Source organism: Martes martes (assembly GCF_963455335.1).
Source record: "Martes martes genome assembly, chromosome: 7".
In the NCBI taxonomy this organism is placed as follows: domain Eukaryota; kingdom Metazoa; phylum Chordata; class Mammalia; order Carnivora; family Mustelidae; genus Martes; species Martes martes.
Window position 1 is genome coordinate 59,256,442 of NC_137894.1, and position 24,910 is coordinate 59,281,351.

Consider the following 24,910-nt stretch of genomic DNA (forward strand, 5'->3'; position numbering starts at 1 on the left):
AGCCGAAGGCAGCGGCTTTAACCCACTGGGCCACCCAGGCGCCCCAAAAGATTTTATTTGTTCAACAGAGAGAGACACAGCAAGAGAGGGAACACAAGGAGGGGGAGCAGGAGAGGGAGAAGCAGGCTCCCAGCTGAGTAAGGAGCCCTATGTGGGGCTCAATCCCAGGACCCTGGGATCATGACCTGAGCCGAAGGCAGAGGCTTAGCAAGTCAGCCACCCAGATGCCCCGTCCCTCTTGATTTTTAACTTAGTTTATTCTCTGTTCAGTCTTTTAATCAACTTACCTAGAACTTTTTTTGTGGTGATTTATTAAAATGAGCATCTGAAGTGCACCCCCCCCAACATTTCCTAATACATTAAATAATCATTTTTCCTTACTTGATTTGTAATACTTTCCTGTAAGGTATATTTTAACTATATATTCATTTGTGAATTACCCATTTCGTTCAGTTCATCTCTTGAGTCCCTACCACACTCTGAATCAATGTATCTTTTATGCTGTTTTAAGATGTGGAAAGTTGGGGCGCCTGGGTGGCTCAGTGGGTTGAGGCCTCTGCCTTCGGCTCGGGTCATGATACCGGGGTCGTGGGATCGAGCCTCGTGTCGGGCTCTCTGCTCAGCGGGGAGCCTGCTTCCTCCTCTCTCTCTGCCTGACTCTCTGTCTGCTTGTGATCTGTCTGTCAAATGAATAAATAAAATTAAAAGATGTGGAAAGTCAAGTCCCCTTCCCTTCACCTTCCATTATACTTTTCTTTTTCCCTCAGCCATTCTCACCATTTATTCTTACAGATGAGCTGCCAGATCGCTCTCTCAAAGTCAAACCAAACTCTCTGCACTAGACTTACACATTCACTTAGGAAGAATTGACACCTTGGCAATACTCAGACTCTATCCAGGAATGTTGGTCTGCTTATTCTTAGCTCTTGGTGAGGCTTTCTGGTTTTCTTCCTGTAGATGTTACTGTTTCTTAGTTACTTCCAAGGTTTTGTTATTCTGCCTTTCTTAGGTTCTTGCTCTTGGTTCTTCCCCGCCCCCCTCTACATTTTATTCATGGTAACACCTGTCTCGTTGTGGCCGCCATTCATGGGTTACTTCTGATCTTCTAGTTAATCCTGTAGCCTAGATATCATTTAGAGTTTAAAGTTCCTTATTTTCATCATTTTCAGGAAGACATGTTTTTATTAGCTAGTAAATATTTAGCCAGCAGTCTTGTTTTGGTATATTGTTTACTTATAAATTGGGGGTATTTTTTTTCATTTTGTATTATTGCTAATACAGTTTTTGGTGAATCTCTTAATGGTTTTGATATCTACAAACTAGAATTTTAGGGGACTCGTAAAAAAACAAACAAAAAAACAAAAAAAATCACCCCCTCCAACTATTTTTCCCAACCTAAATTCAGTCCCACTTGAGGAATAGGTATGTGAGGCAAACGGATGCAAATCAAAATACCACTTTTATTTTATTTATTTATTTTTTAAAGATTTTATTTATTTATTTGACAGAAAGAGACAGGAAGAGAGGGAACACAAGCAGGGGGTGTGGGAGAGGGAGAAGCAGGTTTCCTGCTGATCAGGGAGCCCAATGCGGGGCTCAATCCTAGGACCCTAGGATCATGACCTGAGCCTAAGGCAGACGACGCCTAGCGACTGAGTCACACACGCATCCCAAAGTACCACTTTTAATACTGAGAAAACTAGAGCATCGAGCTGAGGGTCTGTGGCATGTGGGGATGGTGCCTAAGCCACTGCCAACCCAGGTCCTGGCACTGATGACAGCTCAGCCCACCCACACCAAGGGGACCTCACCCTCTGTGGTGGGGGGAGCAGACCCTAGCGCTTGTTCTCCACAGACAGGGAGACATGGAGAAGGAGGGGCAAGGTCAGGGTGGGAGGCAGCTGTAGGAGAAGTCTCTCCAGGCGGAAGCATGAGGAGTGCTGAGTCCCTCCCCACAGAGTCCAGAGACCTCACTAACCGGGAGCAAGTAGTGCATAAGAGCTGATGAAACTGCATAACTACAGTTTGTTGTAAGATTCTGTATAATTAGGCCCTTTCAGAAGGGAGGGGTTGAATCCTAGAGATGCAGAAGAAGTTTTTGGGGGTGCTCAGTGGGTTGGGTGTCCGACTCTTGATCTTAGCTCAGGTCATGATCTCAGAGATGAGGTCTGTGTCAGGCTCCGTGTTTGTCATGGAGTGTGTTTGTCTTGCTCTCTCTCTCTGTATCACTCTGTCTCAAAAAAAAAACCAAAAACAAAAACAAAACTTAAACAGAAGTGCTAAAGGTTTTTTGTGATTGTAGGATTTATATGTTGTCTGGGTTTCAGAGATTGGCATTTGATGCACTGTGATTTATTTCAGCAACGTGAGATCCTTCATGAGATTCAGAGAAGGAAAGAAGAGATCAAAGAAGAGAGAAAAAGAAAAGAAATGGCTAAGCAGGTACTCTGTGAATTGTACCACACTAAAATAGTCTACATTTTGCAAAACATAAAATGTTTTTCTTTCCATCGATGATGTTTTCCTATCCTGTGTTACTACCAATAGTAAAGCTGGAAATGAAGCACTAAAAAAAAAATCCCCCAAATACCATTCATTGTGTATTTCAGATTCCCCAAATGGAAGCAAAATTTAGAGTTGTATGTTATCTGTAGATGACACGGGCTGATGGAATGACAGTTGTTTATCAAATGAGTCAAGGGAGAACAGAGATGGAAGCTTTGATAATTAACCCAGATCGGAATTCTTAGCACATACTTGGAAAATACAACTATTTGTTCAGCTGAAGAGTGAATGGAAATCCTATGGATATGCTGGAGATTTCGTTCAATCATGGAAAAGAAGGATCAAACAGGGCAGGTTTAAAAAGCAGTGATGGAAAAGGATAAAGTCCTTTTTCTGTATTTTTCCCGAGTCCGGCTCAGTCAAAACACCAGTTACCCGTGTTTAGAGAAACCCAGAGAAAATTTTTACTTGTTCTCTTTTGTAGAATTATGCCATTTAACTTAAGGGCAGCTCTGAGGGATGGTGAGAGGCACTAATGTCTGAGTAAGCAGCATCCGGCTTAAAGCTTTGGTGTTTTGACTGCCAGTTCTGTGACCTTGACAGGTGACACTAAATGTGACTCATTTTCCTCATCCCTTAAAATGCTGATGCCAACTGATGCTTCCCTTCCCTCTCATGTAGTTATTCCCATAGATAAATGTCCTGCCCTCAGTGAAAGTACAGAACTGTACACAAATGTAAGGTGATCTAGGACTGCTTCCACCAGCCCTGTCTTACTCTGATCCCACCCACCCAGCCATCTGCTCCCTCTTTCAATGTCTCCTCCCTCTGTTCACTCCCTCTTGCTCTTTTCCCTAACTTGTCACGCATCTTGTAAGATTCTAAGCATTTTTCATTTGTAAAATTCACATTCTCTTCATACCGTGACCTGGTCTTTAGTTCTTGAAGCAGTACATGTCTGGATATTAAATTTTTAAAAGTTCAAGTTTATTACACCTGAAAGCATTTAGCTTAAAGAAGAGTCACACTCTCTACTGAATTAATGATTAGGTACCGTGATTTTCTTTGACTTATGACTTGTATTTAAAGTAGGTTTTACTTTTCTTTCTTCTAGGAGCGTTTGGAAATTGCTAATTTATCAAACCAAGATCAGAATTCTAGGAAAGACCCAGGAGGACACAGACCGGCTGCTATTCTACATGGAGGCTCTCCTGACTTTGTGGGAAATGGTAAACATCGGACCAACTCTTCTGGAAGGTCAAGGTATGTCCCTGGGATTTCTGATTTGTTTAAAAGGATGAAGGCTATGGAAGAGATAAAACAGCTTGCAGTGACATGTGATGAAATTTTCAGGGAATAGATTTAGTAACTTTTTCAAAGCCTCTAAGTTTTAATGTATTGGCAATATAAAACAAAATTTTCATTTGTTCTGACTCATTCCAAGTATCCTTTTTAAAAAAAATTTTAAGTTTTTATTTTAATTCCAGTTAGTTAACATATAGTGTTGTATTCGTTTCAGGTGTGCAATATAGTGATTCAGCATTTCCATACATCACCTGGTGCTCAAGACCAGTGCCCTCCTTAATCCCCATCACCTATTTTATCCATGCCCCCACCCACCTCCCCTCTAGTTACCATCAGTTTGTTCTATGTAGCTAAGATTCCTTTTCTTTTTTTCCTTTTCTTTTTCCTTCCTTTTTTCCTTCCCTCCTTCTTTCCCTTCTTTCAAGATTTTATTTATTTGAGAGAGAGAGAGCACAAGTGGGGTAGCAGCAGTGGGAGGGGGAGATACAGGATCCTTGCTGAGTGGGGAGCCCGACGGAGGGCTCGATCCCAGGACTCTAGCATCATGACCTGAACCAAAGGCAGACGCTGAACTGACTGAGCCATCCGGGCACCCTTAAGATTCCTCTTCTTAATTTGTTCTCTTATTTGTTTCCTTTTGCTTGTTTTGTTTCATAAATTGCACATATGAGTGAAATGGTTTCTATCTTTAATTAATTTTGCTAAGCATTGTATTCTCTAGCTCCATCCATGTTGTTGCAAATGGCAGGATTTCATTCTTTTTTTATGGCTGAATAGTTTTCCATTTTGTATACATACCACATTTTCTTTATCCATTCATCAACTGGTGGACACTGGGCTGCTCCCATATGTTGGCTGTTATAAATAATGCTGCAGTAAACATAGGGGTGCATGTATTCCTTTGAATTAGTGTTCTCGTATTTTTTGGGTAAATACCCAGTAGTATGATTGCTAGATTATAAGGTTGTTCTGTTTTTAACTTTTTAGGGAACCTCCATACTGTTTTCCAGAGTGGTTGCATCAGTTTGCAGTCCCACCAGCAGTGCATGAGGGTTCCCTACTCCACATCCTTGGCAACACTTGTTTCCTGTGTTGTTGATTTCAGCCATTCTGACAGGTGTGAGATGATATCTCACTGTGGTTTTGATTTGCATTTCCCTGATGGGGAGTGATGTTGAGCATCTTCTCATGTGTCTGTTAGCCATCTGGATGTCTTTGGAGAAATGCTGTTCATTCATGTCTTGTCTTGTGACCATTTTTTAAGTGGATTATTCTTTTTGGGGATATTGAGTTGTAGAAGTTCTTTATATATTTTGGACACTAACTCTTTATTAGGTATGTCATTTGTCAATCTCTTCTCCCATTTAGTAAGTTGCCTTTTATTTAGTTCTGTTGATTGTTTCCTTCGCTGTGCATGAAGTTTTTATTTTTGATGTAGTTCCAAAGACCCTGGGATCATGACCTGAACACTTAACCGGCAGGCACTTAACCGGCAGACACTTAACCGACTGAGCCACTCAGGCGCCCCCCAGTTTGTTTTTGCTTTTGTTTCCCTTGCCTCCAGAGACATATCTAAGAAAATGTTGCTGTGGATGATGTCAGAGGACTTACTGGCTGTGAGCCCTCCTGTGATTTTTAGGATTTCAGGAATCACATTTAGGGCTTTAATCCGTTTTGAAATTATTTTTGTGGATGGTGTAAGAAAGTGGTCCAGTTTCATTCTTTCGTGTGTAGCTGTCCAGTTTTCCTAATACCGTTTGTTGAAGAGACTGTCTTTTTCCCTTTAGGTGTTCCTTCCTGCTTTGTCAAAGATTGACCATATAATTGTGGGTTTATTTCTGGATTTTCTCTTCTGTTCCTTTGATTTATTGTCTGTTCTTGTGCCAGTACCGTACTATTTTGATTACTACAGTTTTGTACTATAAGTCCAGAACTGTGATGCCTCCAGCTCATTCTATGTATCTTTAATTAAACTAGTTTTATAGCTCATTCCTCTTTATAATGGCCTATAACACTCCAGTCTTGCCTCCAGTGCAGTTGCATCTGACTTCTAATGATCTAACTGTTCAGTAAGTGAGTTTTTAAATTTTCTTCCATTGGAATCATCATTCAGTGAAATTTTCACACTGTGTGTGTTTTCAGTCTGTAACTCAGTAGGTCCCACCACAGATATTCCAAAATGGGCACAGGTATAGAAGACCCTCTACATGAGAATGGGAACCCCAGTTTGCTGCCATGGCACCCCTCTCTCTCACTGCTGAGGACACTGGGCTTCCCCATTGTCACAGATGTATTCCGGGTTTCTTTCCTATTACCAGAGATCCCATGAAAGATACTGCATCTTCCTCCACATCCTTTTCTACTGAAGAGTGAAGCTTCTCTGTTTGTTGTAACCCCTGTGGGCAGGAAGGAACTTTAGTGCAGAATCCATTTATGAGTGGGTGGGTGATTAAAACCGTGTAGTTACTAAAAATCAGCTTCTTTATGTGTTTATCTCTCACGAGAATCTACGTAGCACTTAAAACTAACGTGTTTCTTCAGTGAAAAGAAACATTTTGGGTACCAACGAAAGACTTGCATAAACTTTCGGGTTATAGTCTATTTATAAGAAAGAACTATTTCAGTTCTTTCCCTAATTACCTACTTTATAATTTCTTTCCTAATTATCTACTTTAAAAAATCACCTTAGAAGTAATTTTGGTATTGTTTAACCACCTGCTGTATAGGTAAACTAAATGTTTTCTTGATTACTGTTTCTGGAGTCCATTCCATTTTAAGATAGTAACTCCTTACACCAATTTAGAGTATTTTTGTTTGCAACTGGGCTTCCAGTAGGCAACATAGTTGGAAGTTGTCAGAGTGATTCACTAGGAAGTATTTGACCAATTCCTGTTGTGTTAGGAACAGGAATAAATCAGTGCTATGGAGAAGTCTTTCCGGCTATACAAAAAGCAGTCTTTTAAGGTTTAAACATTTCCATTTTTGTGGCAGTTACTGGGTCTCAGATTGGACTTGCTTTTGAAATCAAAGATCATTAGCACGTTTATTCAAGAAAGGATGAGAAAATCTCTCTCCTTGACATAGGTAAAATAACTTTTTACATAATGCTTTGGAGTAACATTTGTATGTCTTAGATAGAAGCCTATTCCGTGAGCATCCAAGAAGGAACATGAAAAGAGTTTTTTTTTAAATTATTTTTTAAGGTTTTTTTTTTTTTTTTTTGAGAGATTGTTTTCATCTATGATTTGCCAAAATTGTTGCACATACCTGCATAGAACTCAGTCACTGTGTTGGCTACTGAGTAGGGAAGGAGGAATCCTTTCTTTAAAGTTCAGTTGAGTTGCTTTTTTTGGTTACAAGATAGAAAGCCCTAGATGAACCAAAGTATTTCATGATGTACTCTTGATTCTCCTTCTTCTTTGATATTCATTGGTCTCTTGTGGTTGGAAAGCCAAAGGAAATAAGCAAAGCATTCCATTTTATTCTTTCAGTTAGTGGATACATTTAGTTGAGATGGTAGAGATGACCTTGTCATCAATACTATCAGGAGGGCAGTACTTGAATTGGCTATGACCTAAAGGCAATAACATCTAGAACCATGTTTGTCCATTCATTGAATAGACAATGAGCACCTACTAAATGCACTGTTGCAAATCCTGGACATTCAGTAAACAAGATCAAGAAGGACTCAGGCTTCATGGAGCTTCTATTCCGGTTGAAGGAGACTGTCCAGAAGTGACAAAGAAAATGTCAGATAGTGACTAGTGCTCTGCAGAGAATTAGAATAGCCCATGTTGAAGAAAAGCTGAATAGCTACTTTAGATTGGGAGTTGGGAGGAAAGAATACATGAGAGACTACAGGAAAATGGTTTTAGGTTTGGGGGGCACCAGAGCTGGATGATGAGAAGGAGGCAGCCAGAGCTGGGGGGCGGCCAGTGTGGAAGACTGGAGGCTGGCATGGGCTTGTTGTGCACAGAGCTCATCAAATAGCAGAACAGTGTGGATAGAAGTAGGGCGCATGGGGCAAGTTGGGGCAGGTCCCAGAGGGCTTTTGTTGGCCAGGTCAGGAGTTCAGGTGTAATGAGAAGCTTTGGGGGTTTTTACGTAGGAATAAGATCTCATCAGAGTCATAGTGTGGGAAGTTCTTCCTGGCTACAAGCAGAGAGTGGATAGCACGGGAGCAGTGGTAGAGGAGTGGTTTTCACATCTTACTCCATCCTGCTGTGTCCTAGTCCTCTCCCTCTGCATTGCAGTCATGTTCATCTCTCATCCTTTGAGCACACTGGGATCCTTCCCATCTCAGGGCCTCTGCTCGTCACTGCCTGGGACACTGGCCCACTGTACTTCGTGGGGCTGGCTCCCTTTTATCCTTCAGTTCTCCCCACAAATGTGACCTCAAGAGACCCCACTTTCCTGGTTAGGCACTTGTTCTGTGGTCCTGTTTTTCTCCATGGCACTTAGCACTAGCTGAACATCTCCGTTTGATAGCTTTTTTTGTGTCTTTCTCCTTTCATAAGAGCCGAAGTTCACAAGAGCAAGGGCCTCATCTGTGTTTTCCTGGAACAGACCCTGGCAGGCACACAGTAGGTGCTCACTAAACATCTGATGAAGGGAGGGAAGATTTGGCAGTTTTGTTTTAAACATACTGCCACAGCTACTTGGAAAAACTGATAGCATGGGTGATGTTCCTAATGCTACCACAACCCTCTGAACATTCCATAATTTAGACTAGATCCTTGACAATGAGACCAATGTTTCTTCTGCTGAATTCCATTTGTTTACATTGGGATGGCTATTTCTTTTTTTTTTTTTCTTTCTTTTCTTTTGTTTTCTTTTCTTTCTAAGAGAGGAAGTGGTGGGGGGGTGCACCTGGGTGGCTCAGTCGTTGAGCCTCTGCCTCTGTCTGGCTCAGGTCATAATCCCAGCATCCTGGAATTGAGTTCCACATCAGGCTCCCTGCTCAGTGGGAAGCCTGCTTCTCTCTCTCCCACTCTCCCTGCTTGTGTTGCCTCTCTCGTTGTGTCTCTCTCTGTCAAATAAATAAAATCTTAAAAAAAAAAAGAGAGAGAGAGAGGGAGTGGGGCAGGGATAGAGGGAGGAGAGTGAGGGAATCTTTTTTTTTTCTTTTTTAAAAGATTTTATTTACTTATTTAACAGAGCACAAACAGGGGGAGAAGCAGAGGGAGAGGGAGAAGCAGGCTCCCTGCTTACAGGACTCGATCCCAGTACTCTAGGATCATGACCTGAGCTGAAGGCAATGGCTTAACCAACTGAGCCATCCAGGCGCCCTTGGGATGGCTATTTCTGATGGAGCTCAGAAGCTGTTTTACTCATGAATGAATTAGGTTCCTAAAGCTTGTTCTAAACTCCATTCTGGATGAGTTCAAAATAGATGATATGAGCATCCAGTATATCTACATTTCTTGCATGGAAATAGGAAACATCAGTGACATTGGATTTTGTCTCTTTATTCCTTCTCCTCAAACTTCGTGAGATTTACTTTTTATCCTTCAGAATGATTACTACTATTATTAATCAGAATTATTACTACTATTGTAATGTAATGATTACATTTTATTCTATTGGTACCACTTTGGTCATTTTCTTGATACTTTCACTTTTAAAATTCTCTTGATTTTTATTTCACTCTTAATGGTATATCTTTTCATACCAGAACTCTTGAAATTCTCATTGTGTTTGTACTTAACAGTCATCCTATGGTGATTGATTTTCTAAAAAGCCATTAAGAAATGTCTATTAGCAGCATGTTTGGAGAGAGCAGAGTGGCTGTGGAGGTGCTTCTGGATAATTTATGTTATTAAGCCTCCATATCCTTTTAAACCTTTGCTTTTATGTTTTTCTTCAAAAATTTTAGTGTCCCCTTGGTTTCACAAAGAACTTTAGAAGTAGAAGTTTAAACAGAACTATAGTACATTAGTCATTCCCTGGTATTTCTTTTTTTTCTTTCTTTCTTTTTTCTTTTTTTTTTTTTTTTTAAAGATTTCATTTATTTATTTGAGAGAGAGAGAGACAGCAAGAGAGGGAATACAGGGGGAGTGGGAGAGAGAGAAGCAGGCTTCCTGCTGAGCAGGGAGCCTGATGTGGGGCTTGATCCTAGGATCCTGGGATCATGACCTGAGCCGAAGGCAGACATCTACCGACTGAGCCACCCAGGTGCCCCTCCCTGGTGTTTCAAATACATAGACACATGTATGATATGAGAAACTCAAATCATAATAGGTCTTGTCAAGAGTGTGGGAGGGGCTTGGGGTAGGGGAAGACACATAGGGCTGGAGGTGGAGAGAGCAGTGAATAATGGAGTATTGCTTGTGTCCAGGAGAAAGTCGGTGATGACCCAAAGAGGGCACGGGAGTTGGAGAGGAGAGGGTGGTACTTGGGGATCAACTACACGGAGATCTGGTTGCTAAGGGAGGTGCACCTGTTTCTGACCACAGACGGAATGGATGACTGAGCCACCAACCAAAATAAAAGAAGCCAAGGGGGGAACCAGATTGAGAATGGGTAGGAGGGTGGTCGTGATTTTATTGACATTGCAGCAGAATGAGGAGTCAAGAGAAAGGCACAGAAGTAGAGACAGCAAGTAAAGAAGTTTGAAAATGGAAAATAAAAGGGGGTTTGAGCACAAGATTGAGGAAAGGGAGTGGGAGAGAGCTATAGTCTAAGGGCCTGGAGCCTAGATGGAGGGTCAGACTGAACATGCAGGAGGCAGGGCCTAGCTGATGGACCAAGATCTCAAGGAGCTGTAGGGAATGGAAATGAGGACAGGATCGTGGTCCTCCTTCAGAGTCTGGGAAAAAGAAAGAATGGTTCAGATGCCAAGAAAGGTTAAAGGGGAAACGATAGAAAGCGTGGACTTGGGCACCTGGGTGGCTCCGTTGGTTAAGTGACTGCCTTCAGCTCAGGTCATGATCCCAGAGTCCTGGATCGGGCCCCCTGCTCAGCAGGGAGTCTGCTTCTCTCTCTGACCATCCCCCGTCTCATGCTCTCTCTCTCACTCTCTCTGTCTCTCAAAGATATAAATAAAATAAAACAAAATTAAAAAAGTGTGGTCTTCAATGCCCACTGCTCCATGTTCTCAGGGAAAGTAGAAGGCAAGATCAGGCTTAGTGAGGAGTTTGCTTTCTAGAGATCTCTCCCTGTGCCTCATCAAAACATTTCGTAGAGGTGTCCAATCCTGACCATTAGGAGCTCTCTCCTTTGCCTCTTCCCTGCATCCTCTGCCAATTTATTCTCTTATATTCATAATTCCCTGAGTATTTTTGCATTATCATCTAGCTTCCCAGCTACTGCTTCTCACAAAGAAAAAAAAAGCAGAAAATGGGGAAGAGGGGAGGACAGGGTGGGCTTTGAGTATTATGGAGAAGTCATAAAGGGGAATGGCAGAGCATAAGTACCAAAGACAAGACAGCGAATGAGAGCAGGCAATGGTTGGGGGCCCAGCTGGAGACGAGGAATTTGTAAGGTTCCAAACCCCTATTTGTAGCTTTCTTCACATGTGCAGGTGCACGGGGACTCAGAGATATGGAATCACCGTGGGACTGAGCTAAATCACTGCTGTAGGACTGTGACGTTGGAAATGGTCCTTATCAGTGCTGTCCAATAGGGTGGTCTCTAGTCACTTGTGGCTGTTGAGTACTAAAATTTTGGCTACTGCTGTTGAAGAACGGAACTTTTAATTTCTTTTATTTTTTTTTTTAAGTATTATTTGCCAGAGAGAGAGAGAGAAAGAGCAAGAGTACACAAGCAAGGGGAACAACAGGCAGAGGGAGAAGCAGGCTCCCCACCAAGCAAGGAGCCCGATGTGGGACTTGAACCTAGGACCCTGGGATCATGCATGGTCCGAGCCACCCAGGCGTCCCTGAATTTTTCATTTCACTTTAATTAAATCTAAATAGCCACATGTGGCTAGTGGCTCCCCTTTTGGACAGCACCAATATAGAATTAGGGGGTTTGTAGAGTTCATATGGAGAAGACCTCAACAAAGTAGAGCGCTAATGATCCCATTAGTGCTTCGACTCAATTCCTAGTGGAGATGGTGAATGGGCTGGTAAACAGGAGAAAATGGAGGGGCAAGAATTTCCTGTGTTTATCTTTAGTTAAAAAAGAAAAAAAAAATCATGTCCAAATTTGTTTTTAAGGCGAGAACGTCAGTATTCTGTATGTAGTAGTGAAGATTCTCCCGGGTCTTGCGAAGTCCTGTATTTCTCCATGGGTAGTCCTGATCAGCTCATGGTTTACAAAGGGAAATGCATTGGTGAGTAAACTAGCTAAATTGATTTAAGCTATTCTAACAACAAAAGTTAAATCATGAAGGAGTATGGTGGAACGGACACTGCATTGTCTGATGCAGGGAGAACTATTAAGTCCATGAGTTGTTCTGGTTCCCGTTGCCTAAGGACCAGAATGAGAAAGCGCTCAGGTTTCCCCTTCTGTGAGATGGAAATAAAAACCTAAGCCCTTGGAAATACCGTTAGCGTAAAGATAATTTAACATTTGTCCTTATTCTCATTAGTCAAGCTTTTGGAAACCAAAATGGTTGACATTGCTGAGAGAATGTGTGTAATGAAATGAGTTCTAATGCCTGTAATCTCTAATGACCAAGTCTAATTTTCTTATGTTGATATTCATCTGAATAGCATTTTTCTGCTTGGCATTCCTGACCAGGAAAAGCACTTTGTTTTCTGTATGTCTTACTCAGCAATATTGTCTCCTGATGGCTATTTGGAGTAAAGCTGGTTTAGCAATTTGTGATTTGAATTGTTTATGTCAAAATCAGGTTTTCAGTATCTACCTCTTTTGTACGTGTAAATGTACGTCTTTTATCAGCCACACAGATACATCTGCTAGTTGGTGTAGGGATCACTTGCATGTAGTGAATTGGACAATTTAATTTTCAGCCCGTGACTATTCTTACCAAAGCTAACAGCCAAATTATCTACATTGAATTTACTTTCTTTTGGTGTCTTTTTCCCATCTCCTTTAAGGAGATACAGATTGGCACGGACATTGCCAGGGAGCAGGCAGCAGATTAGAGGGAAACCGAATATTTGAATAGTCCATGAACCAGACAGTTAACCTTGGCTGATGGAAAGCAGCCCGAACGGTACAGGACCGTGTGTACAGAGTGTGCTGTATGCAGACAAAGCAGCCATTTGAACAGCCTCACAATCTTGAACCTGAGACTGTCCTTGACTCAGAGACATTTCAGACTCCCAAATTGGCAACCTAAAACTCAATGGTTTCAATAATATGGGGAAACCAGGAAGGCAAATTAATCCAGCTGCTTATTACCTTTGCTCGGTCTCTTATTCCCACTGGTACGTGTTAGATCGATTTACCTAAGTTAGTGCGCTCATTAGGGGACACATTGGCAGTTGGAACATTTTTTAATAAAACCATCAAGTAAATTACTTATTTTGCTTTCTCGCAGCAGGTCTGAATTTTTGAAATATGTACTCCTATTCTACGAAATGTTTTTGTAAAAGATGAACTCATTAACATTTGTTTTTCAACTCAGAGCTGCCATAGAAGCAGAGAAAGCTGATGGGTGAAGCATGTAGACCATTGGTGCAAATGATCATTAGCACATAATAGAGTCTCAATCAGAAATCTCCTGGGAACATACTTCTTTCAGTCTCATCGCAGTGTGTTTTGTCCCTTTTATTACCGCATCACAAAAAAGTGACAAGAGGAGGTTGGTGATAACAAAATGACAATACCAAAAAACTTTGCAGTCAGCAATTAGGAGACCCCCACCGGGTTCCAATTAAGGAGACACATATTGCAAGACCTTGTACTGTGTAATGCACACATTTAATTAGGCTTTCTGTAAATAACATCACATTCCATCCCATAAACATTAAAATCAGGTGTCTCCACGTGTGTACTGCGTAGACCCCCCCCACCTTCCACAGGTGGAATTGGGTTGACAAATTTTCACATATGAAGGTTTTTTCCCCTTAGGCTAAGAATGTCTGGAATTATTTATAACTAGCATAAGAGATCATTTGCATTAAAATTTCTTATATTGCCAGCATTTCTATGAGGCTAAAAACTGCTGTTCAGTTAAAAAGTCTAAGTGAGCTGGTTCAGCCACATTCCCCCAACGTCTTTTGTACTTCAACTCTGTCTTATAAATATGGGTTACGTTTCGTTTTTAAATGAAAAAAATATTATTTTTTTTAGAACTTATTTTGTTATGAAGACAGTGTAGCAACATGGAAGACAATTATTTTATATACTAAGAGAAAAAGACCAAATACTGTATAACAGTGGTTCTCAGTTGGGGGCAGTTTTGTGCCCTGGGGGATGTTTGTGGATGTCCGGACATATTTTCCATGTTTAAGACCAGGGTAGGGGTGCTGCTGGCACCTAGTGGGTAGAGACCAGAGGTGCTGCCAGATATCCTACAGTGGACAAGACAGCCCTTTTCAACAAAACATTTTAGTCTAAATTGTCCCTAGCATCAAGGGTGAGAAACGCTGTTATATATGCTATTAGTTGGTAAATTAGAATAAAAGTAGAGGGGTCTGGAAGAGAAATAAAAGAATGATATCGTGGGTGATACTTTTCTCCATTTCTAATTTTTTGGTCATTTCTATCCTAGTCTTTAATGAAAATTGGTGTTAAAGAAATTTTGCTCTCCCAGGTACAAGTGGAAATCATATGCCCATCACTGAATGAATGTGTCGGTCTTTTTAGCTTCAAACTGAAACGGTCATTGCTGGTTCCTTCCCCCAGAACCATTGGGCAGTTTGTATTTGGTGAACATACTGAAATTTTGGAGTCAGAATATCATTGATCTATTCAGATTTCCAGGTTATTTATTAAAACTTGTTTTTAATACTCATCTACGTGGATGGAAAGATCTTGATGGAGTGGTCCCATTTCCAAATTCCTTTCATCACAGTGGTTGGTATTTAGCTCCATGAGGGTGAGCCAGTTATGGAAGGAAGATTGTGAATAATGGCTCATAGAGGAAAACACCGATCTGAGACTAAAACCTCATGGTTGATTATTGTCCCTTTGTAAAAATGAATACTTAAGGGTTCAGAATATGTTGTTAAATACTAAAAAATTTGGTTACAAAAGAGCATGTATTACATCCACTCGTATTTTTTATAGGTAGCATATGGTATCCACTGTTGAATGAATGCATGAAGATACAGACCCTCTTTCTTTACCCCCACAGAAAATAGACCAGTGAGATTTCATTACATTTTCTTTAAATGTGCAGGCAGTGATGAGCCCCTTGGAAAGTTAGTTTACAATGCTTTGGAAACGGCCACTGGCAGCTTTGTCTTGTTGCACGAGTGGGTCCTTCAGTGGCAGAAGAAAATGGGTCCGTTCCTCACCAGTCAAGAAAAGGAGAAGATCGATAAGTGCAAAAAGCAGGTGGGCATCCAAGGTGGCCCCTGAGCAGAGCCCCCACCTTGAACTTGACAAGATGACAGGACAAAAGAGCTGTGCATTTGATTGGCTAGCAAAGATGATCCAGAATGGTAGGAGATCTGTTTAACCGGAGGGATGGTGGGGGGGCCCCTCCCCTTTCCAGAGTTTTCTCAGCCCCTTGCTGCTCCTTTCATAACACTCATAAAACATGGTCAGACTTTGTTGTGTGTACTGCCTTTCTCTGCCTCTCTTATGACATGAATAGCTGTCCCCAGCTGGGGCTGGATATACCTCATTCTCATGCTTTCTGTAATCTTTTGGAATCTTTGCATCAGAACTGAATTTTAGGGGACTGGACAGTTTTTTGTTTGTTTGTTTGTTTGTTTTTTAAGATTTTTATTTATTTATTTGACAGATCACAAGTAGGTGGAGAGGCAGGCAGAGAGAGGAAAGCAGGCTCCCCGCTGAGCAGAGAGCTTAATGCAGGGTTCGATCCTAGGACCCTGGTATCATGACCTGAGCCAAAGGCAGGGGCTTTAACCCACTGAGCCACCCAGGTGCCCCAGGACTGGACTGTTTTAACGTTAATTTATAATTCTGAGTTTAAGAAGAACATTGAACATTGCATATCGCACAGTGACATCATAAAGAGGTTACAAACAGTAGGAAAGTACTGTGTTTAGAAATGTGTATTTATGATAGAAAAACTGGAAGTAAATACACTGAAATCATAATGATTGTCTTTGGATAGTGACTGTATAGGTCATTTGTGGGTTTTTTTCCATTTATGTTAGTACTTACTAAAAAGATTGATGCTGATGCTTTATAATCAGGAAGGGCTTTTCTTAAGATCTTTTTTTATTGTTTTTAAGTAATCTGTACACCCAACATGGGGCTTAAACCCACGCAACCCTGAAATCAAGAGCTTCACGCTGTGGCAACTGAGCCAGCCAGATACCCCATCAGGAAAGGTTTTTTAAAAAATTGTTTGTTTTTTTTCCTTGTTTTGGTTTGGTGTTGTTTTGTTTTTGTTTTTTGCTGGCCTTACAGCGAGAGAAATTGCTTTTAAAAGCTGTTGACACAGGCCCCTGGGTGACTCTGTGGGTTAAGCGTCTGACACTTAAATCTCAGGTCTTGATCTCAGGGTCTTGGGTTCAAGCCCCATATTGGGCTTCATGCCGGGCATGGAGCCTACTTAAAAAAACAGAGAAAAGTGATCAATTTTGGGGTGTCCAGGTGGCTGAGTTGGCTAAGTGTCTGCCTTCGTTTTAGCTCACGATCCCAGGATCTTGGGAAGGAGCCTGGCATCAGGGAGCCTCTTCTCCCTCTTCCTCTGTAGCTCCCCCTGCTTATGTTCTCTCACACTCTTTCTTTCTCTGTCAAATAAATAGGTAAAATCTTAAAAAAAAAAAAAAAGCCGTTCATCAATTTTATAGTATTTGTATGCTAGATTTTGAGATCACAGTAGTAGAGAAATAATTAAATTGCTTTCATCTTTATGAACCATTAGGTTGACCTTATAATTTAGGGGGGATACAGTTCAGAACATATTCCTTCTCCTTTGAAAGTACATTTTCTATTAAATATTTTACTTTTTTTTTTTTTTTAAAGATTTTATTTATTTTTTTGACAGAGAGAGACAGCAAGAGAGGGAATACAAGCAGGGGGAGTGGGAGAGGGAGAAGCAGGCTCCCCACTGAGCAGGGAGCCTGATGCAGGGCTCAATCCCAGGACCCTGTTCCAACTGAGCCAGCCAGATGTCCTTAAATATTTTACTTTTGAAATGAAATACCAGTTAATGCTGATCAATGCAGTATTATTTGGTGATGTTTTTCCTCATCAGATTCAAGGGGCAGAGACGGAATTCAGCTCACTGGTAAAACTGAGCCATCCAAATGTCGTACGCTACTTTGCAATGAATCTCAAAGAGCAAGATGACTCCATCGTAGTGGACATTTTATCGGAGCACGTGAATGGGGTCTCCCTCGCCACACACCTGAGCCACTCCGGCCCCATCCCCGTGCATCAGCTCCGCAGGTACACAGCTCAGCTCTTGTCGGGGCTCGAGTATTTGCACAGCAATGACGTGGTGCACAAGGATCTGCGTGCATCAAATGTGCTGGTGGACGCAGATGGCAATGTCAAGGTTACGGACTACAGCATTTCTAAGCGCCTAGCAGACATTTGCAAGGAGGACGTGTTTGAACAAAGCCGAGTTAGTTTTAGTGACAGTGCCTTACCTTATAAAACGGGCAAGAAAGGGGATGTTTGGTGTCTTGGTCTTCTGCTGCTCTTCCTCAGCCAAGGACAAGAATATAGAGAGTACCCCGTGACCATCCCTCATGACTTACCAGCTGACTTTCGCGATTTTCTAAAGAAGTGAGTATCCTTGAGAGTCTCCCTAATTGCACTTTATTCCTGAACTTTTTAGAAAGTTTTTATTTATTTGAGAGAGAGCAGGTGCATGAGCAGGGGGAGGGGCAGAGGGAGAGGAACAAACTGATTCCGTACTCAGAGTGGAGCCTGCAGCTGGGCTCGATCCCAGGACCCCAAGATCATGACCTAAGACCGAGGCAGATGCTTAACCGTCTGAGCCACCCAGGCGCCCCTACTCCGGAACTTGTAATTGTGCTTAAATGTGCTCAGCATCTAAGTGATGTGTTTAAGCTTAAAAGTGAGGAACAGGATTGAAGTTTATTCTTCGTTCTTCCAACCTTTTCTCTGCCGTGGAGGTTCTGACTTCTTGCTGACCGGCTGACCATTTTCATTCCCTTCACTTGCACATCTCCTAAATTCCCCCGGGCTTAGTAGTAGCTTTTCAGGCTGCTTCTGGGGAGTGCCTGGTAAATCTTGGAAGTTAACAGGGATTGCCACAGGGAGAAATACCCCAGGTACTCCAAATGGAAGACCCTCTCTGTCTACCTTACCTGCTGGGTCCTTGTCCAAAGACAAGGCCTCCTATCTAAAAACAGCTCTAGGAGAATCACTGTTCTGCCCCTTGTTCTTCTAAACCATTCTTGATTAGCCATGTGTCCTTCAGCCAGCTGATGGAATGCAGTGACTTCCAAGCACCAGCCGTAGGACTTTCGACACCTGTAAATTCCAGGTGCACATTTCATTACGGAGCCACGTCTGACTGCTTTGAGAGACTCCTTACTGAAAGGTTCACGTGGGGCCTAAAGTTTTTGTCCAGGTCCTTCCCTTCAGTGCTTTCCCACTTAGCCCTGCCTCTCAGCTCTGTCCAAGCCAGACCTCAGTTCTCTCAGTTTCTCTGTTAAAGAAGAAGTAAGATCCTCCAGTGTGGGTTTTTCCAGGCACTGCCCTGGTCCAACCTTCCTGCGGAAGGTGAGCTGGACTGGTTTCTTCCCTTCCCAGCGCTCGTGTCTTGTTTCGCACTTTCTTTTTCCCAGCCATTTACTTTTATCCACTTCCTACATCTCTTTTACCCTTTACATTGTTTTTCCTATTCCCAGCCGTCCCAAATGCCACTTGACCTGAGCCAGAGTGTTATTTGCTGTCCCTCATGACCTATTACAGAAAGTAATTGCACTTCTGTTTAAATAAGGTAGTTTCTGTGTAAAACAAAAGCAGACGTGATGTACATACAGTCGTGGAAAGAGGGCAACTTTGATTCTTTATACTGTGTTCTCTCCTTTGAGTATATAAATGTCTTAAGATTTCTAAGGAAATCTTTTTCAATTTCTCCTAAATGCAAAAGAACTTTAAAAATATTTATTTAGGGGTGCCTGAGTGACTCAGTCATTAATTGTCTGCCTGCGGCTTAGGTGGTGATCCCGGGGTCCTGGGATCAGCCCCGCATCAGGCTCTCTGCTCAGCGGGAAGCCTGCTTCTTCCTCTCCCACTCCCCTTGCTTGTGTTTCCTCTCCTGCTGTGTCTCTCTCTGTCAAATAAATGAGAAAAGTGTTTAAAAAAATTTTTTTATTTAAATGCACCTGAGGATGAAGTTGATTAAAAGGAAACCAATAGAAATACGGTAACAGAACCAAAGATAGGCTCATTTCATTCTTCAAAATGTCACCTTTGGCTTTTTTATTAGTCAAGGGTAATTTAGCAAGTAGCATTATGTATTTTTAAAAAACAACACTGGGATGTTGATGTGCAATGTATCTCTTAAATTTAACAGCAAAGTGACAGACTCAGTAGCTCATTTTCTTCTTAGAGAATCACTCAGCACTCTGGCTGTTGAACTTGAGATCGGCACTGTTTCTCACTCTGTGTAACATGGTTGTCCTTTAGACTTTTTTGTATATTCCTCTCTCATCCTAGACTGATTTGATGGACGACTTGGTGAAGGAGGGGCCCATATGGTATTATTTTACTGCCTTTGCTGTCCAGCCCCAATAAAAAAAGAAAAAAAAACCATGGACAAACAACATAAGCATAGCAACATTTCATTTGTAGTTGCCTTTTTACTTCTTGGTGACCATCCTCTGGAAAAAGGTTTTGCTCCATCATCAGTCTCTGTGATAGGAAGGAGCCCAGCCTGGAGGCAGACAGCTGGTTTCAGGTCCCACCCTCGCCCCTTCCTAGCTTGAGTACTTCAGCTCTCTACCATGAGGTTTGTCCTTGTAAAATGGATCATTTTATTTATTTATTTATCTGAAAGAGAATGAGGCGGGGAGGGGCAGGGAGAGAAGCAGACTCCCCGCTGATTTCATCTAGAGACTCCAGGATCATGACCCGAGCCAAAGGCAGACACTTAACCAATGGAGCCACCCAGGTGCTCCAAAATGGATTGTTTTAATAATTTTAATTGAGTCATTTAATAAGAATAGCACTGCCTACCTCCCGAGGTGGCTGGTGAGGGTTCAGGGAGCTCACTCACACCTGTAAAGGGGCCTGCCCTGAGAAAGCAGTAGGTGTCGCCACTGCCCTCAGTAGAGAGAACAGTGCGCCCAGTGGGTAAGTTTCCAGGCATTTCATCCCTTCTTGGAGCTGGACGTAGCATTTGCCTGTGCTCCTTAGAGCTGCTGTGGTGCCAAAATGATTGGCTCGGAAAATTTCTTCTTTTTAACCGAGATCCTGGTGGCTTATAAAATCTCTTAAAAATGCAGTTTATTCTAGGTAGGCTTTAAAATTTTCTTGATTACTGTCACAGTTCAGTTACGGTTGACAGTGAACTTCAGAAACCCAACAGCACGTGTATATGGATGTTCATGGCAGCATTTTTTTTTTTTTGTACAAGTGAAAAACTGGAAATAATCTAAATGACCAACAGTAGGAGAGTGTGTATATAATGTGAGTAAATTCTGGTAAGCTCAAAAAGACCTTGAAGTACTGGCTTGGAAAGATCTCTAAGACACATGGTGTAATACCGTGATTTATAGTGAGAACTATATATTTGGTCTTCACCCCAGTTTCAAGCAAAGAGCTCTTTTTTTTGTTGTTGTTGGCTCGGAAACTTGAGGCCAATAAAAACCTCAATGCCTTCTTTTTTTTATTTTCTTTTTTTAAGTTTTTATTTAAATTCCAGTTAGTTAACATATAGTGTAGTATTATCTTCAGGTATAGAACTTAGTGATTCATCACACTTATAATACCCAGTGGTCATCCAAGTACCTCCTTAATACCCTTCACACATGTAGCCCATCGCCACGCACCTCCCACCAACCCTCAATTTTTTCTGTATATGCTGCTCTTAGTAACATTTTGCAGTTGACACAACTGAGACACAGAACTTAATGACTGACTTTGTTCCAGCTCTTAAAGCCATTGTCTCTTGTTATGTTAATGAGGTGAATTTTGGAAATCACCTGATGACCATGGCTAGTTGCCCAGAGAACTGACTGAGAACCAACCCATTCCTAGAGCGGTTGAACTTCCAGTCCCACTTCCCGACCTATGGGGTGGGGAGAAGGGCTGGACATTGAATCGATCACCAGTGGCCAATGATTTCTTCAGTCATGCCTATATAATATATAAAACCCCTCCAGAAGGGTGAGGTTTAGAGAGCTTCCGGTTGGTGAACACAGAGGCGCTTCCTTTCTTCTCTCTGGCTCTTCCTGAGCCATATATCCTTCCACAAGAAACTGGTACTCTGGTAAATAAAATGTTCCTTCGAGTTCTGTGAAGCGCTCTGGCAGACCAGTTGAACCCAAGGAAGAGGGGGTTGTTGGAATATCCAGTCTCTAGCTGGTTGGTTGAAAGCAAGGTTGTGATTGGCATCTGCAAGGGGTTCAGGGTCAGCCCTAAGGGACTGAGCCCTCCTTAGGACTGAGCCCTCAATTTGGGGGTCTGATGCTATCTCCAGGTAGATTGTGTCAGAGTTGAATTGTAGGACACCCAACTGGCGTTGGAGGATTGCTTGGTGGTTTGGTGGTTCCCCCCCACCACAGCCCTCCAACGAGTAATTGTGTACAGAATTTTTGCATGATCAAATGAAGAAAGCAGGTTGAGGATAATATAAGATGATGTCATTAAAAAAAAAAAAAGATATCCACAAAGCAGTTCTGTTATTTTTTATAAGATTGTGTTAAATGCATAGAAAAAAGTCTGGAATGACAAGACATGAGAGGAATTGGAGAGAGATGGGGGTTTATCATTATCAGTAATATTTTAATATTTGCACAGAGAAGGTTTTTTGTTTTACTGGTAGAATTAAAATTAATCTTAAATTTTGGGGGGGAACCATATCTTACACAAATGCTTTTACTGTGGTCTTTTCCATTTCAAAGTATGAAATTAGGAGTGCTTTGCAGTGTTAACTGCCATCGCTTTATATGTGATAAGTACAGAATTCACAGTGATAGTTGGTTCTTTCAGATAACGCTATTGATAATTAGGGTCAGGTGCTACCAAGTGGTGCTACTTGGGTCATTGTCATAAGAGACAAACAGTTTAGGTTAGTTAGAAAAGTGGTTCCCAGACTTTAGCTTGGATTGAAACCACCTGGACACCTTGGTAAAGCACAGATTACTGCCCCAACTACCAGAGTTGCTGATTTTCTAGGATGGGTTTGGAATAGAATTTGTAAGAAATTTCCGGGTCATACTGGTATTGATGCTCCTGGTCAGGGACCCCACCTTGAGAACCACTGGGTTAAAGGTATGGCTTGTCTTCATTAGAAGGCAAAAATGATTTAGTGGAATAACAAACAAGGTTCAAGGAATGGGAATGAAAAGAAGTGTATGATAAAATGTGGGGCTTTTTAAAAGTAGTCCTTAACTGTTACCAAGTTATATCATATCATGAATAGGCTTTGTCCAAAGTTTCTCATATTGGGGCCCAAACCTGCATCAGCTGTCAGATTTGCTTTCTTTTGGAAAGCTTTGTTTTTCACTGATCCCTGGAGAGGCTTAATGTAGGACGGGAAATCATTACACTATTTAGTGGGCGTGCAAATTCCTAACTTGTGCTGTCTTTTTTTTTTTTTTAAGGTTTTATTTATTTATTTGACAGAGCTCACAAGTAGGCAGAGAGGCAGGCAGAGAGAGTGGGGGAAGCATGCTCCCTGCCAAGCAGAGAGCCCGGTATGGGGCTCGATCCCAGGACCCTGAGATCATGAGCCAAGCTGAAGGCAGAGGCTTAACCCACTGAGCCACACAGGTGCCCCTATAACTTGGGCTGTCTTAAACCTGTAAAAAAAAAAAAACCTGTTCCACAAGGGAAGTCTTCCTGCTTCTAGAGACCATGTATTTTTTGATGCTCCACTTACCCTCAGTGGTCAGCATGTATTAGCTTAGGAGTGCATTTTGGTCTGTAAGCAACAGGCGTTCTCTAATGTATACTTAACCTTAAAATAAACCTGTATATCAAAAAATAAACCCTTGGATTAACGAATCCAGTGATTATTTTCTGCATCGCTGAGATACTCTCTGCCCTCTCACTGAGGTGTGTGTGCTTGGACGACAAGGAGAGATGGAGTGCCCAGCAGCTGTTGAAACACAGCTTTATCAATCCTCAGCCAAAAATGTCTTTGTTGGAACAAAGTCCTGAAGGTGAGTCTGTTACCGCTCTTTTCGTGAACACCTGTTTGACCTAAATTATTTTGAAAGTACGCAGATACTTAAGACTGCAACGGACTGCCCGGATCATTTATTTTAACTATTTTATGCCGAGCTGTACATAAATCCATTCATTGAATGTGTACTGTGTGTACGGAACCGTTTTTGCCGTCCTGGTTTCCAGCTTGACCGTTGGATTGTCCTTCGGATTGTCCGTCGGGATAGCCTCTCTCGGTGTTGGGTTCCCTTCGTGTCCTGTCACCTTCCTGCCATGGAACTAGATTTCCCTGTTGCTCACGGAACAGATGAAGGAACCCCAGTAGAGCTGGTTGGGTTCTGGCTCTCCCATGCAGTCATTCCCTTACTGGAGGTCTCACTCAGCACCTACTGTATGTTCTACTTCCTTGAAGGAGAACCGGGTAAAGAAAAGGCTTGAAGGGTCCGCGCCAGGTGGGAGGTCCCCGTTCCAACTACGGGCTGGGTCACCTCCTTCCAGCCCTGGCTTTGTTGTTGAGTTCCGCACCTCTTGCTGTTTTTCTCATGCCTTGTTGCCTCTTGTTTTATCTCAGATTCTGGAGGACAGGATTATGTTGAGACTGTTATTCCTAGGAAGCAGCTACCCAGCGCAGCATTCTTCACTGAGACCCAGAGACAGTTCTCCCGGTATTTCATTGAGTTTGAAGAACTACAGCTTCTTGGCAAAGGAGCCTTTGGAGCTGTCATCAAGGTGAGCTACAGAGTTGTGCCCGGGCCCTTCCGAGCTCCCTTCTCAGTTCCCTTTCCGCAGACTCAGAGCTCTCTTTTGAGCACGGGGAAAGACATACATAGGATCATTTGAAACCACAGTCCTCATCGCCTTCGCAGAGTTCAAGGCTTTACTTGAGTCCCAGTGGACACGTGACGAACACATCATCTCCTCCCCCTTGCTCGAGGCAGCACATTAACGTGAAAACCCTACGATTACACCGCGGCTTCAAGTGGAGCCAAGCCCTCGGTGTGAAAACCATCTTCCTGTGCTTTGGTTCAGAAAGCAAATTGTCCTTTTTGTCCCATTTGCTTTCAGAGGTGCTGTAGATAAAAGGGCTGCGAGGTTAGAGCTAGGGTGGACCTCACTGGGAAATGGCCCCAGATGGTCTCAGTGGCTTTTATTTTCCATCTGTTACTGAGAAAGAAAACGAGTGGTGCATTATGAGGGCGTGCTGTCATTAGGTCTTCCCTTCTGCTTTCTGGTTTCTTTGGGTGACTTATGATTACCTGCCCCTTGAGAAAGAGATTTCAGCTGTTCTTGTGTAATTTTAAGGATTTTGACCTCAGGAGGTCTGGGCTAATCATGTATTATTAAATCCATATAAGACATGTTACCTTTCACAGAATAAAATGGCCCACCATCACGAGGTCATATGCCTGTTTGGGATTTGAGAGTGTTATTAGGGAGAGTTAGTGGGATTATTGTGGAAGTCCTTTAACAGCAACCCCCCCAAATAAAAAGGTTTTCTATGGTAATCAGGGACAGAAAGATAATCTTAAATTTGCCGAGAGGAAGTTAGAGGATTATGGAAAAGTTTCAACTTTCTTCATGAAAGTATAGACATTATCGTTAGATGGCTAAAGAGACTTACTGTGGGCAGATAGTCCTGATTGGGGGATCCCAGTGCTGTCCAGGGGAGTGGGTGACTGATGTGTATGTTATTGCTTTAACTCACACCATAATTTTGATCAAGTCC

At 42.2% G+C, this 24,910-nt stretch overlaps 1 protein-coding gene across 4 annotated transcripts in view; it reads left to right on the forward strand.

The window, feature by feature from the left end:
- Positions 1-24,910, forward strand: part of EIF2AK4 (eukaryotic translation initiation factor 2 alpha kinase 4) — a 106,668-nt gene that overhangs the window by 25,082 nt on the left and 56,676 nt on the right. For all 4 annotated transcript variants that reach the window (XR_013967088.1, XR_013967089.1, XR_013967090.1 and 1 more), the window contains exons 5-11: positions 2,362-2,442; positions 3,620-3,768; positions 11,970-12,085; positions 15,068-15,225; positions 17,066-17,601; positions 23,074-23,180; positions 23,756-23,913. Coding sequence is in view for 1 of the 4 variants with exons in the window: in XM_080807988.1 (XP_080664114.1) it covers positions 2,362-2,442; positions 3,620-3,768; positions 11,970-12,085; positions 15,068-15,225; positions 17,066-17,601; positions 23,074-23,180; positions 23,756-23,913 (1,305 nt within the window). In the remaining 3 variants the exon portion in view is untranslated. The remainder of the gene's footprint in view (positions 1-2,361; positions 2,443-3,619; positions 3,769-11,969; positions 12,086-15,067; positions 15,226-17,065; positions 17,602-23,073; positions 23,181-23,755; positions 23,914-24,910) is intronic.